Source organism: Sprattus sprattus, assembly GCF_963457725.1.
Source record: "Sprattus sprattus genome assembly, chromosome: 14".
Taxonomy (NCBI): Eukaryota; Metazoa; Chordata; class Actinopteri; order Clupeiformes; family Clupeidae; genus Sprattus; species Sprattus sprattus.
Genome location: NC_137912.1, coordinates 31,181,495 through 31,196,265, shown reverse-complemented (window position 1 = coordinate 31,196,265; position 14,771 = coordinate 31,181,495). Strand labels below are relative to the sequence as shown.

Genomic DNA, 14,771 nt, shown 5'->3' with positions numbered 1-14,771 from the left:
TTGGTTAGGAGCGCCGGTATTAGACGCGGGGTGTTTGCTATGTGTGGGTTCCCCTGATGAGGGGTAGCCCCGGCTGGGTCTAGTTTTCCCCATTCTTTTAGGACTCGAGTATACTGTTCCGCAGAATATATCACGAGGAACCATTCAGTTTGTACATTTTGGCTGATCATGTCTCGTAGATATTCAAGGCTATCTCTTTCAGAGTACCCAAACACCCCTGTCCCCATCAAGGGTATTAATACCTCCTGGATAGGGTTTGTTTCATTGGTGTTTACCAATCTGGCATAGTCCCCGATTTGTGTATAGATGGCCCTTAAATGGCTTCTAGCGTTAACTACCCTGTCTCTGGGTTCGTAACATGCCTGTAGGCACACCACTACTTTGGGATCCCCGGTGCTGACTGGTAATAGAGTGAGTGGGGCTAAGGGTAATCCTTCCCCTCGTGCCGTTTCATCTCTTTGCCGTTGGAAAACCTCCGGCCACCTATTTTTTAGAGCCTCTGCCACTCCTGCATTATGCAGTAGATTGGTATTAGCCGCATTCACCACCATTTGTGGTCCTTGTCCTACCTCTATCCATGCTATGTTCCCTTGGACCAGGCGTAGGTTGGGCCCCAAGCGGTGTTCCCTTAAGGGAGCCCGGGGTACCAGGGCCACCTCCCCATTGTCTGAGGGGGCTTCGGATGACTGGCTCATCCTTTCAGTCCTTGGTTGGAGCCCTCCCTCCCCCTGGTCCAATCCTAGACTTCGTGTTGCAAAGTCAGATCCCTTGAGCGGACTTTTTTAATACTTAAGTTAACCTAGGCTTCGTTTACTCGTTCTTAAAAAGCCAAGGGGGGGTTCCGATTTATTAATAGTAATCGTCTTATCACATGGATAGTCGCACTCCGGTTCTTGGACACTTTCAGTGTCTTAGTGGTTCCTGGTTCAGATTTCCTTGTTCTCTTTTTCAAGCGTATCGTTCCAGCGTCACTTCAAGCCCTGAATGCTCACTGTTTGAAATGTCAAAATGTCCTGGCTGGTTCGCCATGTAGAAGGATTCCCCTGTTAACTTTTGGAAAATTATTAGAGGATTAATCCCACTCCAAGTATCGTCCTATTTACTAAACAGGAATTATGACATTTCTTCTCTATTGGATTTGTTTAATCCTCCTATACAGCCTATACCTTAATACCTTAATACCTTTCGGCCTCTGGTAATATCTCTAATTAAACATATAATGAAGAGGAGTACAATGGGGCCTGGGACCGTGGTCTGCCCGTGTTAAAACTAAGAATATAAAGTTGCTCTTCCCGAGTGCACAGGAAAGGGGCCTCTTCTGCTTACCCTTAAGGTGTTGCTTGGTCCTTCCTGTAGCAGTCGCAGCAAATGTGCTGGATGGAGAAGTGAGCCTTTTAGAAGAAGTAGTTCTCTCTCAAAGTTGAAGTGGTAAAAGTAGGTTTAGTTTATTTGTAAAAAGGTAACAATGGTTACAGATAAAAAGTATAAAAGTTAGTAAGGATTATTTGTAAAGAGTAAAATAAAGAAGTAGCTATATAAAAGTATATTGCTTAAATGTGCAGTAAGAATCTCAAAGCATATGGCTATGAATTCAGTCCGAACGAACTTATGCGAGGCTTTCCTCCAGATATATATAGCAAAAGCATCGTGATCTTTTACGTCACTGTCATTTCATAAATTTTTTATTGTCTTATTTGGGCATCTGTTTGCTCATTGGCTTTCCTAACATACAACATAACATAATCACATGTTTTGTTCACTGCGTGTCATAACACATCCTGTCATTGCCATTTATGGTCTACATCCTGTTTTGGCCATTTATGGTCTATGTCCTGTTTGGTATGGGCCCCTTCCTCTGCGTGGGTAGGGATGTTCTCTATAGCGATGGCTCGTTGCAAAACTTGTTACACAAACGTCAGCATATCTCCGCTCAGCTCGGCCAGTGGTTTCTTGCATGCTGCGCAATCGTTCGACACTTTGTTTGCGTTATTTCAGTGTAGTATTTATTTATATATTTAATTTTGCAATTAGGCTATATAGGCTGTCAAAAAGGTGTTGTATCGCTATGGCAGGGTTACATGAAGTAAATATGAATGTAGTAGGCTACTTTGTGCTACTGAATAATGCTGAGATATTAAATTCTTTGGAAGATGTTTTGTGTCATGTCTATAGGTTTATGTCTGTAAATGTGAAATGGTTAGTGGTAGGCCTACATCTCATGGCATTTCAATATATTTCTAGTTTAGTGAGCTACACTTTAGATATTTTCTGAGAGTCTTCGATTTTAGCTGCCCCCTCCTTATATGGATAAAACATATAACAAGCCAGATATCACTGTTGAGAGAGAAACCATTGATATACAGGTGCATCTCAATATATTAGAATATCATCGAAAAGTTGATTTATTTCAGTAATTTTATTAAAAAAGTGAAACTCATATTTTATATAGATTCATTTCACACAGACTGATATATTTCAAGTGATTATTTCTTTTAAATTTGATGATTATAACTTACAGCTTATGAAAACCCAAAATTCAGTATCTCAGAAAATTTGAATATTACTGTAGACCGATAGAAAAAAGGATTTTTAACACAGAAATGTTGGACTACTGAAAAGTATGAACATATACAGCACTCAATACTTGGTTGGGGCTCCTTTTGCATGAATTGCTGCAGCAATGCGGCGTGGCATGAAGGCAATCAGTCTGTGGCACTGCTGAGGTGTTATGGAAGACCAGGTTGCTCTGATAGTGGCCTTCAGCTCTTCTGTGTGTTTTGGTCTGTTGTCTCGCATCTTCCTTTTCACAATACCCTATAGAATCTCTATGGGTTTTAGGTCAGGCGAGTTTGCTGGCCAATCAAGCACAGGGATACCATGGTCCTTAAACCAGGTACTGGTACCTTTGGAAGTGTGTGCAGGTGCCAAGTCCTGATTGAAAATGAAATCTGCATCTCCATAAAGCTGGTCAGCAGAGAGAAGCACAAAGTGCTCTAGAACTTTCTGGTAGATGGCTGCGCTGACCTTGGACCACACAGTGGACTAACACCAGCAGATGACATGGCACCCCAAACCATCACTGACTGTGGACACTTTACACTGGACCTCAAGCAACTTGGATTCTGTTCCTCTCCTCTCTTCCTCCAGACTCCGGGACCTTGATTTCCAAATTAAATGCAAAATTTACTTTCATCTGAAAAGAGAACTTTGGACCACTGAGCAACAGTGCAGTCCTTTTTGTCTTTAGCCCAGGTGAGACGCCTCTGACGTTGTCTCTGGTTCAAGAGTGGCTTGACACAGGAATGCGACAGTTGAAGTCCATGTTCTGGATACGTCTGTGTGTGTAGGCTCTTGAAGCACTGACTCCAGCTGCAGTCCACTCCTTGTGAATCTCCCTTGAATGGGCTTTGTTTCACAATCCTCTCAAAGATGTCGTTATCCCTGTTGCTTGTGCACCTTTTTATACCAAATTTTTTCCTTCCATTCAACTTCCCATTAATGTGCTTGGATACAGCACTCTGTGAACAGCATGCTTCTTTAGCAATGACCTTTTGTGTCTTACCCTTCTTGTGCAGGGTGTCAATGATCGTCTTCTGGACAACTGTCAAGTCAGCAGTCTTCCCCATGATTGTGTAGCCTACTGAACTAGACTGAGAGACCATTTAAAGGCTCAGGAAGCCTTTGCCGTTGTTTTGAGTTAATTAGCTGATTAGAGTGTGACACCATTGGTCATCAATATGTTACTTTTTCACAATATTCTAATTTTCTGAGATACTGAATTTTGGGTTTTCATTAGCTGGCAGTTATAATAATGAAAATTAAAAGAAATAAACACTTTAAATAGATCAGTCTGTGTGTAAACAATCTATATAATATATGAGTTTCACTTTTTGAATAGAATTACTGAAATAAATCAACTTTTCGATGATATTCTAATGTATTGAGATGCACCTGTAGTAAGTGGAAGTAGCAACAGGCATGTTGAGTGGAGGAATTACATTGGAGAGGCCTGCTTGTTTAGGAAGACCTGACCTCTTCTCGCAAAATGATTGCTTTCTACAAAGAAAGCGAAATGGAAAGCCCTTTCCCTGTTAGTGCTTTTTTGTTTTAGATGGATTTGGTGTGTGGGAGCAGCAGTGATGCTCAATCGAGTGAGGAGAATGATGGAGATGAAGGAGAGGAATGTGAAGAGCAGCCAGTGTTGTCTCTGAGAGGGAGAGAAGACCGTGGAAGACCAGTAGGCAGAGGGAGAGGAGGAAGCAGAGGAGGAGGCAGAGTGAGAGGAGAAGGCAAAGGAGGACGCAGAGGGAGAGGAGGAGGCAGAGAGAGAGGAGCTGGTCCACTGAACTCTGAATGGACGGCAATGGTGACAGCTCCCACCATTAAGCCCTGTGACACCCAACCTGGTCCTACAACAAGCGTAACAGGAGTGCTTGAGCTGCTTCTGCAGCTGCTAGGTGTGGCTTTTTTTGGGGACATGGTAGCAAATACTAACACCTATGCTGCCGTAAACAACACCCCTCCTACCTGGTATGACACATTTCAAGAAGAAATGAAAGTCTTTGTGGGAATCAACATTCTGATGGGTGTTCACAATTTACCATCTTTAACTGATTTCTGAAGCACTGATGAATGTCTGCGGGTTGCCTACATAGCCAATAGAATGTCTAGGAACAGATTCGAACAACTTTGCTGCTAAATGCAATGTAGAGCTGCATCAGAAATTGACCAAAAAAATCAAAATCAGGCCTTTTATCCAAATTCTCCAGCAAAATTTCCCCAAAATTCTAATCCCCTGGACATCACTTTCGGTTGACGAGGCCATGATCAAATATGATGGACGGCTGCGCTGGAAACAGTACATGCCAAAAAAGCCAGTCAAATGGGGCATCAAAATATGGTGCCTTTGTGATTCCTCCACAGGGTACTATTTGGCATTCCATGTCTACACAGGGAAGGATGGTCAGTACCGGTTCTTTCAATACGCACACTACGCACGTTGCGTAGGGCCCCGCAAATTTATTATTTATAATAAAGGCCCCGTGGGGGAAAAAAAAAAACGTGACAACGTAACTGTCCGTCGCGGACGTCAGATAGCTACCCATGCGCATCATTGCATCATCAGTGTAGAAAGATGAAGCGGAGCTATCCCTCGGGGAATGACAAAAGGAAGAGGAAGGAACTTGAAAATGAACTGCGGGAGCAGCAGTCAGGTAAAGCCTTTAACTCTCCTCTCCTGGTGGGAGAGAGGAAGGGACAGTCCGTGTTAGACCTACATCAACAGGGCGGTGAGCCCTTGGGGATCCCCGGTCTCTGTGTGCGTCTTGCTAGCTTCTATAATTTTAGTTGTAGCCTTGTATAGTTACAACTGCCCTTAACAAAATGGAAAGTAATGGATACATCTTGACTAAGATTGAAGTTTGTTTGCTTGGATAGCCCACAGGCAAATATAGACGCAGATACGATTTATTCTTGGTGAATAAATAAAACTCGTGAAATATTATGACAATGGTGCTAAATAATAAACACTTATTAATAGAGTGAGATCATACCGAGAAATATCAAACTGTTGCTAGAAGTATTGGTTTGATGTTTCGAGGTTAGTACGTTGTTTATTATGGCATTTTACTCTCCTTTCATTTTATAAAGACACGGTCATTGTAAATCGAAAACATGTCGTTTTGTTAAGCTCAAGTCTTCTCACGACTCAATTTGTTTGCCTAGCAACCACTTCAACAGAAAACGGACAATATGGATCTGCTAAATAAAATGGTTTTAATTCCAACACAAGTGATTCAGAGTTTGTAGTCTTTCTATAACAAATAGTTGCTTCTGAGAACCTTGGCATATTTTCACTGGACCATTGAAGATTTGAAAGTTACAACCAATGTGTGTGTTTTCATGTTAGCATGGGAGCTGGTAAATTAACTGTTGATTGTAAATAGGCTGCCTTTTAAAGATTTTTAGGTCTTTGTGTTTTTGTGAACATTTTGGGGGTTCAGTTAGGAGGGCCCCTTGGCAGAATTTTGCCTAGGGCCCCATGGAGGTCTGAACCGGCTCTGAGGATGGTGATGAGGCCAATGGGAGGGGACTAGCCCACAGAGTTGTCATGGGACTCATGAGGGGCTACCTGGGATGCAACTACCATGTTTATGCCGATATTTTTTTTTCTTCCTTACCCCTGGCTAACAATTTACTACAATGTGGTACATACTATTGTGGAACCATCCGCAAAACGATGAAGACCATTTTGGAAGATGTCTTGATGGTTGGTGAGAGCAGGAAGGTCACTGATGGTAATGTGATGGTTTGACGCTGGCGTGACAAAAGGGATGTGTTCATGGTGTCCACCAATTGCTCAGGGGAAGACACACAGAAGCCCAGAACAAAATTTAGGCAGGATGAATTAATAAATGTTCCCAATGTAATCATTAATTATAACAGGAAAATGGGGGGAGTGGATCACCTGGATCAGATGAGATCCTATCACAATGTTGGGCGCACTGGCAGAAAATGGTGGAAATATGTGTTTTGGGGTATGCTCAATGTTGCCATTGTAAATGCATACATTGTGTGGGTACTCCAGCAAAAACCACTCCCTAAGAACCGCAAGCCATGGTCCCTAAAAGCTTTTAAAATAAATCTGGTTCATGAACTATGCGATGGCTTTAGCTCCAGAATGCGAGGAGCAAAGGGCATTGCATCTGGTACAGTTGACAGGGTGGTTACCTGTAATCTGAAGGTGGGGCACGACCTTGTGCGTTTTACAGGGAGGAAAAAGGGCTGTATCAGCTGTAAAAGAAGAGGTAGGAAAGCAAATAGTGGAAGATGTGTGGAAACATCATTTGGGTGCTCCACTTGTGTTGTTCCACTATGTAGGGTGGGACCGTGCTTCCATGAATTTCACGGAATGTTGTAGGTTGAGGAAAATGGTTCAGGGATTCTTGTTGGTGTTTTTGTAAGTGAAATGAGATTTTATGGTAAATAATAAGAATACATAATATATAGATAAAAACATTTATATTGGAACTGCTTATTAAATCTCAATATTTAAAATGTAATGAATGTAAATACCACTGTAAATACTACTGTAATACCTACTCACACTAAATCCATGTATATATTTGCACTTTTTCACTGTTCGAAATCCTACTGACAAATAACAAATCTATGAAAACCATTGAGTTGCATATCATTAAAAAGTTCTGATTCTGATCTTTTAAATAAAATGAACTTGTAATTGTCAATTTTCAACTCAATTTGAGATATTCTTCATTATTTTCAGTATATAAAATATACTCATCTTTTCTCAAAATTCTCAGGGAGCAGCAGCAGCATTCTAGAATTTTGCTGGGGTCTATAGGGTTAACTTGCGGCACTAAACCGGAGAAGGCCGTAAGACATCGCTTGTTTACCTTACCAGAGTCGACGTCAGTCAGGCATCAGCTCAGTTAGCAGGGTAGTAGCAGCCTAGCTAGCTAATGAGCTAACTTGGAAACTCACCAGTCTGAAACGAGAGAAGGTTAGCACAGACATCGCAGGCAGGGACGAAGCCACTGCCTGGATATCATCTGAAGCGAACACAAACTAGCAAGAGCTATAACAACGTGGTACGTTGTAAGCAGTAGTGAGCCGGCAAGTTGAGGACGAGAGTGGTCACCAGCTAGACAGCAGCTTGCTGAAGCGTAGAATATCCTTTTATCACTCAGAGCTAGTAAGGGAATTAATCCGCAACTCACCAACTCGAAGAGTAATATAGCACACAAAGACAAAGGATACGCAAAGCGTGTAGAAGTTTGTTCTGACGGTCCGTAGCCTCAAAAGCAAAGTAGTCAAAGAGATCGTGCGACGGGATCACCCCCAATATATGGGGACCTGAGGGGGCGGGCTCAGGGCAGTGATTTGTCGCAATTCGGCCTTCCGGCGTGAATAGAAAGTGCTTCGATTGGTCAATGAAAAGGTAATTTCCTGTCCATCACATCGCAGTCCCCACTGCGATAGGGAACCAAGTTAGCTAGGGGCCCTTCAAACCAAGTTAGCTAGGGGCTCATCAAACCAAGTTAGCTAGGTGCCCATCAAACCAAGTTAGCTAGGGGCCAATCAAACCAAGTTAGCTAGGGGCCAATCAAACCAAGTTAGCTAGGGGCCCATCAAACATTTGCATGCAGGGCTCTGTACCTTGATGTTTCAGGTATGCTTGTATGTTGTCAATTGATTTGTCTCGTTTGGAAAGCTACTCCTGTTTTTAAATGTGCTATGTAAATAAGAAAGAGACTTCACTTGACAAGAAATATTTGTATGATGTCATTTCTCAACTTTACCAAAACTAGACTACATGTCTATCAGTTTAAAGTAAAGTTTTGAATGGTAGTGTATACGATGGTCAATTTAATTCCAGTGTATCTGATATTTTTGTTTTTGGTTGTAAGAATTTACTGAAACGGTTTTGTTTTCAGAGGCAGGGTGGCGATACTCCTGGGATGATGGTTTTGCCCTCAAGATCAGAAATGTGACAAGAAATGATGCAGGAGTATACAATGTGGAGTGTGCCAATAAAGAAGGCCAGAGTCACACCTCAACCATCTTAAACATTTCCTGTAAGTACAGTGACAGAAGATTCACTTTATTTTTTTGTCATAATTCAGAAGGAGAGATGACGTACTTCACCTTGCAATATTTGCTTGTTGCTTTACTGTAGACACGTTTCCTTTAGCAATAGCAGACTCTTAATGATCGTGTCATGACCTGAGTGCATACCGTAATACTGTGGAACTACTGTGGTGTGTACAATAAGTCTAGTTGAAATACTATAAATGTCAACTGCCAGTTTTACTGAATCATGTTCGAACTGAACACTAAAGCCATGCTGGTAAAGTGACATACTTGAATGCAGTTAAGAAGAATTTAAGAAGGAATTTCTTCTGAACTCCAATTCCGGTGGATTCAGGAACAAATTTGGCATTCATGAAAGTTTTTTCATCTGGGATTTCAGAACGCGAAATAGCAGTCGTAAATTGGCCAGAGTTTTCTTAAATGCGATTCCTCAAAAAAACATAAGATGCCCCACTGGGCCGTTCCGTGTTAGAAGTGTTAAGAATAATTAGTGTGCTTGCCCGAAGGGAAGCACACTATTGTTCTTCATAAGTTTTCTTTATTAGTGTGCTTGCCCGAAGGGAAGCACACTATTGTTCTTCGTTATTTTTTCTACCCGTTTTTCTTGCAACGAATCAGGCCTCGCCCGATTGAGATAGAGACGCCGTTCAAACACCAAAACGTCCGGCCCGATCCGGTGCAACCTGCTATATCTTTTCATGGCGGTACTCCTTGCCACTCCTTTTTACTTCCTCTTTTTCCATCACCTTTTTTCTCCATAGACTTGCATGGCAGAACTCTGTGCCATTATGACATCATAATAGGGTCATTAAACTGACTTGCACCTGTGCTTCACTGACACCTGCGTCAAGGTCTCAAGGCTCCTCTTCTCTCTCTGTCCCTCTCCATTCAACTGTATAACTAGGAATATTAAGAGACACCTTCCATACCAGGGCTCTACTCACTCATGCATACTCACACATGTTTACTCACTCGTGCATACTCACTCATGCATACTTACTCATGTTTACTCACTCATGCATACTCACTCATGCATACTCACTCATGCATACTCACTCATGCATACTCACTCATGTTTACTTACTCGTGCATTCTCACTCATACATACTCACTCATGCATACTCACTCATGTTAACTCACTCATGCATACTCACTCATGCACACTCACTCATGCATACTCACTCATGTTTACTCACTCATGCATACTCACTCATGTTGACTCACTCATGCATACTCACTCATGTATACTCACTCATGCATACTCACTCATGTTTACTCACTCATGCATACTCACTCATGTTTACTCACTCATGCATACTCACTCGTGCATACTCACTCATGCATACTCACTCATGCATACTCACTCATGTTTACTCACTCATGCATACTCACTCATGCATACTCATTTGTGCATGCTCATCCAGCAGGGAGAGCTGGAGAGCTGACACCTGCCCCAATTCCAAGGCACTTGTTCTCTCGGGTCATGGCCGCAACAGAGCAAGCACACTCTCGCAGTTCGTTCACGAAACGCATTCTAGTTAGTGTGCTTGCCCAAAGGGAAGCACACTATTGTTCTTCGTCTTCATCTGGATTTACTGACATTTTACTGACATATTGTGAAGTAGAGCTAGAAATGGCTTTGCTAGCTCCCATACTGTAGCTCACACCAGCAACTGCTCAATTTAAGACAAGAAAGGAGTTTGGTAAATTAGCTAGTAACTGTCAATGATAACTAGTTATTACAATATATTAGCCAACGTTAAATTGACTTCAAAGGGGCAGTCGAGTGTTAAGGTTGTGTCAGCTTAGCTTGGATAGCTAGCTAATCATTTTCGAGTGAAGCTTCACGTTAGCCTTGGTAAACGTTTAGCTAGCTAATGTTAGCTAACTCTGAGGTAGCATATCCTAGCTAAGTTATACTAGCTATTGATAGCTAGCTAGTAAACTCATTGCAGTATGGTCTATAGGACAGGCTACGCACAACATTAAGCAAAAAATAAATGAATATGTGACTGGTTTGAATAGCCTTGTCTATTTGGGCAATTCGTTAGCCTCGGTAAACGTTTAGCTAGCTAACGTTAGCTAACTATGAGGTAGCATATCCTAGCTAAGTTATACAAGCTAGAAGCTTTGTCTATTTGGGCAATTGTTATTATCATTGACACCACTTTCAACTGTCAAAACTATCCGTCTAGCTAAATCTGTTGGTTATGAGATATCACAGCATTTCATATGGAGGATATGTGGTTGATTTAACTCTAAGGCCAGCTAGGCATAATAGTTGTATTGTGCCATCACATCATTTGAATTTTCAAAATCTAGACGTGATATTCTCATATATTTGAATGACAATTCTGTTAATCGAGTATTGCCTTAAATTATTATTTTCATTCATTTAATTGGAATTCAGCTGTATGCATGAGATCTGTATCTTGGAGACTAATTGCATCCACAATTTAAGTAATGCAAGCTAGACTACTATGCAGTAGACACAACACAGGAGGTCACTGGGCCTGAGAAGGGAAGGGAAAGACTTTAATGTGGCTATAATATGGAATTTTAAATGTGCCTAAAGCTAGACTAAATTGTAATGAGTTTTCAGTCAGTGGAGCCGAAATATAATGGTTGAGCTTGGTTGCTTGCTAAAATATATTGGTTGAAAACAAAAAGGTGTATTCAGTGTCACTGCAGATGGTTACACTGGAAGGCTGGCAGATTCATCCTACAACCTGCATTCAACGTTGTACTGAACACAGAAAACACAGTACTATACAGATTTTGTTCTCAGATATCAGTCTGTGAGGCCCCTCAACAACATATGCGCACTCGGCCACTGCAGTTGCTTGTGCTTGATGGCCGCAACAGAGCAAGCACACTCTCGCAGTTCGTTCACGAAACGTATTCTCGTTATAATAATAATTAATATGAAAATATTTGTATCATTAACAATTACGTTTCACATTTATAGTCATGATTCTACGAGGCATCGTGATGTCCTAAAATAAATAAAAGTACTAGACGAACACTGCAAATTTAAGTGAATAAATAAATAAGCACTTAGCTCAATCGGGTTGATATAGCCATAGTGGAATAGAATGGACACATCTTCCTCCTGCAAAGTAGAAAGTAGTTATGTGGGTTGGCTTGTTATTGGTCTTCACTATAGAGTAGTTAGATCAGAGCCCAGGCGATTGGACGTTTTAGTAAAATTGATGTTATAGTTTATCAAACAAATGACCTGTAGGCAGTCTTTCAATGTCCGACCTAACTCATGCATTCTTTCATCTGAGGTCAAATAGCAAGCTCCATCTTACCCACCTGTCAAACCTCTAGTAGGACAGCTCAGCTCAGCTCAGCTCACTCTGTCAAATAGCAACAGCATATTTCAACTCGAAAATGCATTTCCTGAAAGAAATACCAGTGCATGAAATGCAAAAGTTAAGAAAGGAAGAAGAAAAGAAAGAAGAGTGAAAGAAGGAAAGAAGAAAGGAAAGAAGAGTGGAAGAAGGAAAGAAGAAAAGAAAGAAAAGTGAAGAAAGGAAGAATGAAAGAAGAAAGGAAAGAAGAGTTAAAGAAGGAAAGAAGTAAAGAAAGAAGAGTGAAGAAAGGAAAGAAGAGTGGAAGAAGGAAAGAAGAAAAGATACAAGAGTGAAATAATGAAAGAAGAAAGGAAAGAAGAGTGAAAGAAGGAAAGAAGAGTTGAAGAAGGAAAGAAGAAAAGAAAGAAGAGTGAAAGAAGGAAAGTAGAAAGGAAAGAAGAGTGAAAGAAGGAAAGAAGAGTGGAAGAAGGGAAGAAGAATAAAGAAAGGAAAGAAAAGTGGAAGAAGGATAAAAGAAAAGCAAGAAGAGTGGAAGAAGGAAAGAAAAATGGAAGAAGGAAAGAAGAGTGTAAGAAGGAAAGAAGAGTGAACAGGAGTGGCTCTGGATAAAGAGATAAAGAGAGAGTGAAAATATTGAAAAAAGGAGATAAAAATGGAGTGAAGAAGAGAGATGGAGTGTGAGAGAAAGTAGACTGAGAGGGATAGAGAGAAAGATGGAGAGATGGATAGAAAAAAAAGTAGAGAATGGAGGGTGTCTCAATGTTCCTAGTTACAGTTAAATTATCTCCCTCTGGAACGAAATACTGTTTTCTGATTGGCTAATGGGGTGTACATTAAGTTTGTATAACCGGACACCTTGGACTTAGTCCCAGTAGAAAAGTTAAATCGAGGGACAGAGAGAAGAGGAGCCTTGGAACGTTGGCGCAGGTGTCAGTGAAGCACAGGTGCAAGCCAGTTTAAAGACCCTATTATGATGTCAGAATGGCCCAATGTAAGTCAATATCTTAAAAAGTATAAAGTTTAGAAAAGTGAAAAATACATAGCCTAAGTGTCCTTTACAAGACCTACGCGACAACGTTTGAACGAAGTTTGTACGTTAAGCGGTTCAAGCTGAATTAAGTGCAGAAGTTGGTAAACGGAATAATAACTAGAAAATGCATTTCCTGAAGGAAATACCAGTGCATGAAATGCAAAAGTTGAGAAAGGAAGAATAAAAGAAAGAAGAGTGAAAGAAGGAAAGAAGAAAGAAAAGAAGAGTAAAAGAAGGAAAGAAGTGTGGAAGAAAGGAAAGAAGAAAAGAAAGAAGAGTGGACGGAGAGTGAAAGAAAGAAAGAAGAATGAAAGAGGAAAGAAGAGTGGAAGAAGGAAAGAAGAAAAGAAAGAAGAGTTAAAGAAGAAATGAAAGAAATGGTGGAAGAAGAAAAAAAAGAAGAGTATAAGAAGGAAAGAAGAGTGGAAGAAGGAAGGAAGTGGAAGAAGGAAAGAAAAAAGGAAAGAAGAGCGAATAGAAAAAAGAAGAGTGGAAGAAGGAAAGAAGAAAAGAAAGAAGAATGAAAGAGGAAAGAAGAGTGGAAGAAGGAAAGAAGAAAAGAAAGAAGAGTTAAAGAAGAAATGAAAGAAATTGTGGAAGAAGGAAAAAAAGAAGAGTATAAGAAGGAAAGAAGAGTGGAAGAAGGAAAGAAGAAAGGAAAGAAGAGTGAATAAAGGAAAGAAGAAAGGAAAGAAGAGTGGAAGAAAGAAAGAAGAAAGTAAGAAGAGTGAACAAGAGTGGCTCTGGATAAAGCCAGTAAAGAGAGAGTGAAGAGGGAAAACATTGAAAGAAGGAGAAAAAAAAGAGTGAAGCAGAGAGATGGAGTGTGAGAGAAAGTAGAGTGAAAGGGATAGAGAGAAAGAAGGAGAGAGAAAAAAAGTAGAGTATGGAAGGTGTCTCTTAATATTCCTAGTTATACAGTTGAATGGAGAGGGACAGAGAGAAGAGGAGCCTTGGAACTGTGGTGGAAAATCTGTAAATTAAATCTTACTATCTGTGTGTATATTATTAACTAACAAAGCTACAGACACACACACTCATACTCACAGCCAGAGATGGACACACTCATTCTAACACTCAGAGATTAACACACACTCATATTAACATCCTGGGCTGGACACACACTCCTACTTACACCCACAGACGAAGACACACTCATACTCACACCCAGAGATGGACACACACATATACACACTCACTCACTCACTCATACAGTTACACACTCACTCACTCACTCACTCATACAGTTGCACACTCACTCACTCACATACATGCGCATACACATACACACACACACACAGGCAGAAGTACAGAGGCAGACGCACACAGACCCTACTCACACACACCCCGAGGAGTACGATAACATAAAGGCCTATGTCGACGCCATACGACTCTCACAGTTTTTGTTCAATATGTGAAAAATGCTAATATTATATTAATCAATAGAATGTTCATAATAACCACCATGATATGGGTGTAACATAGCATGAGATACTACTGTGATAAATGATTGCAGCAGTCTTAAAAATTAACATATTAGGCCTGGAAAACGCTGGTCGCAATAGGCCGTGCTGCTCCGCGGCGAGGTCTTTTAAGTACTAAAAAAACGTATCAGAGTGTCATAGAAAGGTCAGGGATATGCAGCTGGGGAAATTCAACTCAGCAAAAATAGGTTTCGGGCCTACTACAGTTAACAGAGCCATTGGCACCACAAGGTCAGAGGGAGGGGATCAGAAGATTTTAATGTGACATCAAATGTATATAAGCCAATGAAAATTTGTGTACGGGAGTGTTGTCTCGAGACAAGC

The 14,771-nt window shown here is 40.9% G+C and overlaps 1 protein-coding gene across 1 annotated transcript in view; it reads left to right on the top strand.

Moving 5' to 3' along the window:
* The window catches only part of nphs1 (NPHS1 adhesion molecule, nephrin), a gene marked incomplete at both ends in the record, with an annotated part of 198,028 nt that overhangs the window by 130,962 nt on the left and 52,295 nt on the right, over nt 1-14,771 (top strand). The window contains one exon of the mRNA XM_080851765.1: nt 8,457-8,597. Within this exon, the coding sequence (XP_080707891.1) occupies nt 8,457-8,597 (141 nt within the window). The remainder of the gene's footprint in view (nt 1-8,456; nt 8,598-14,771) is intronic.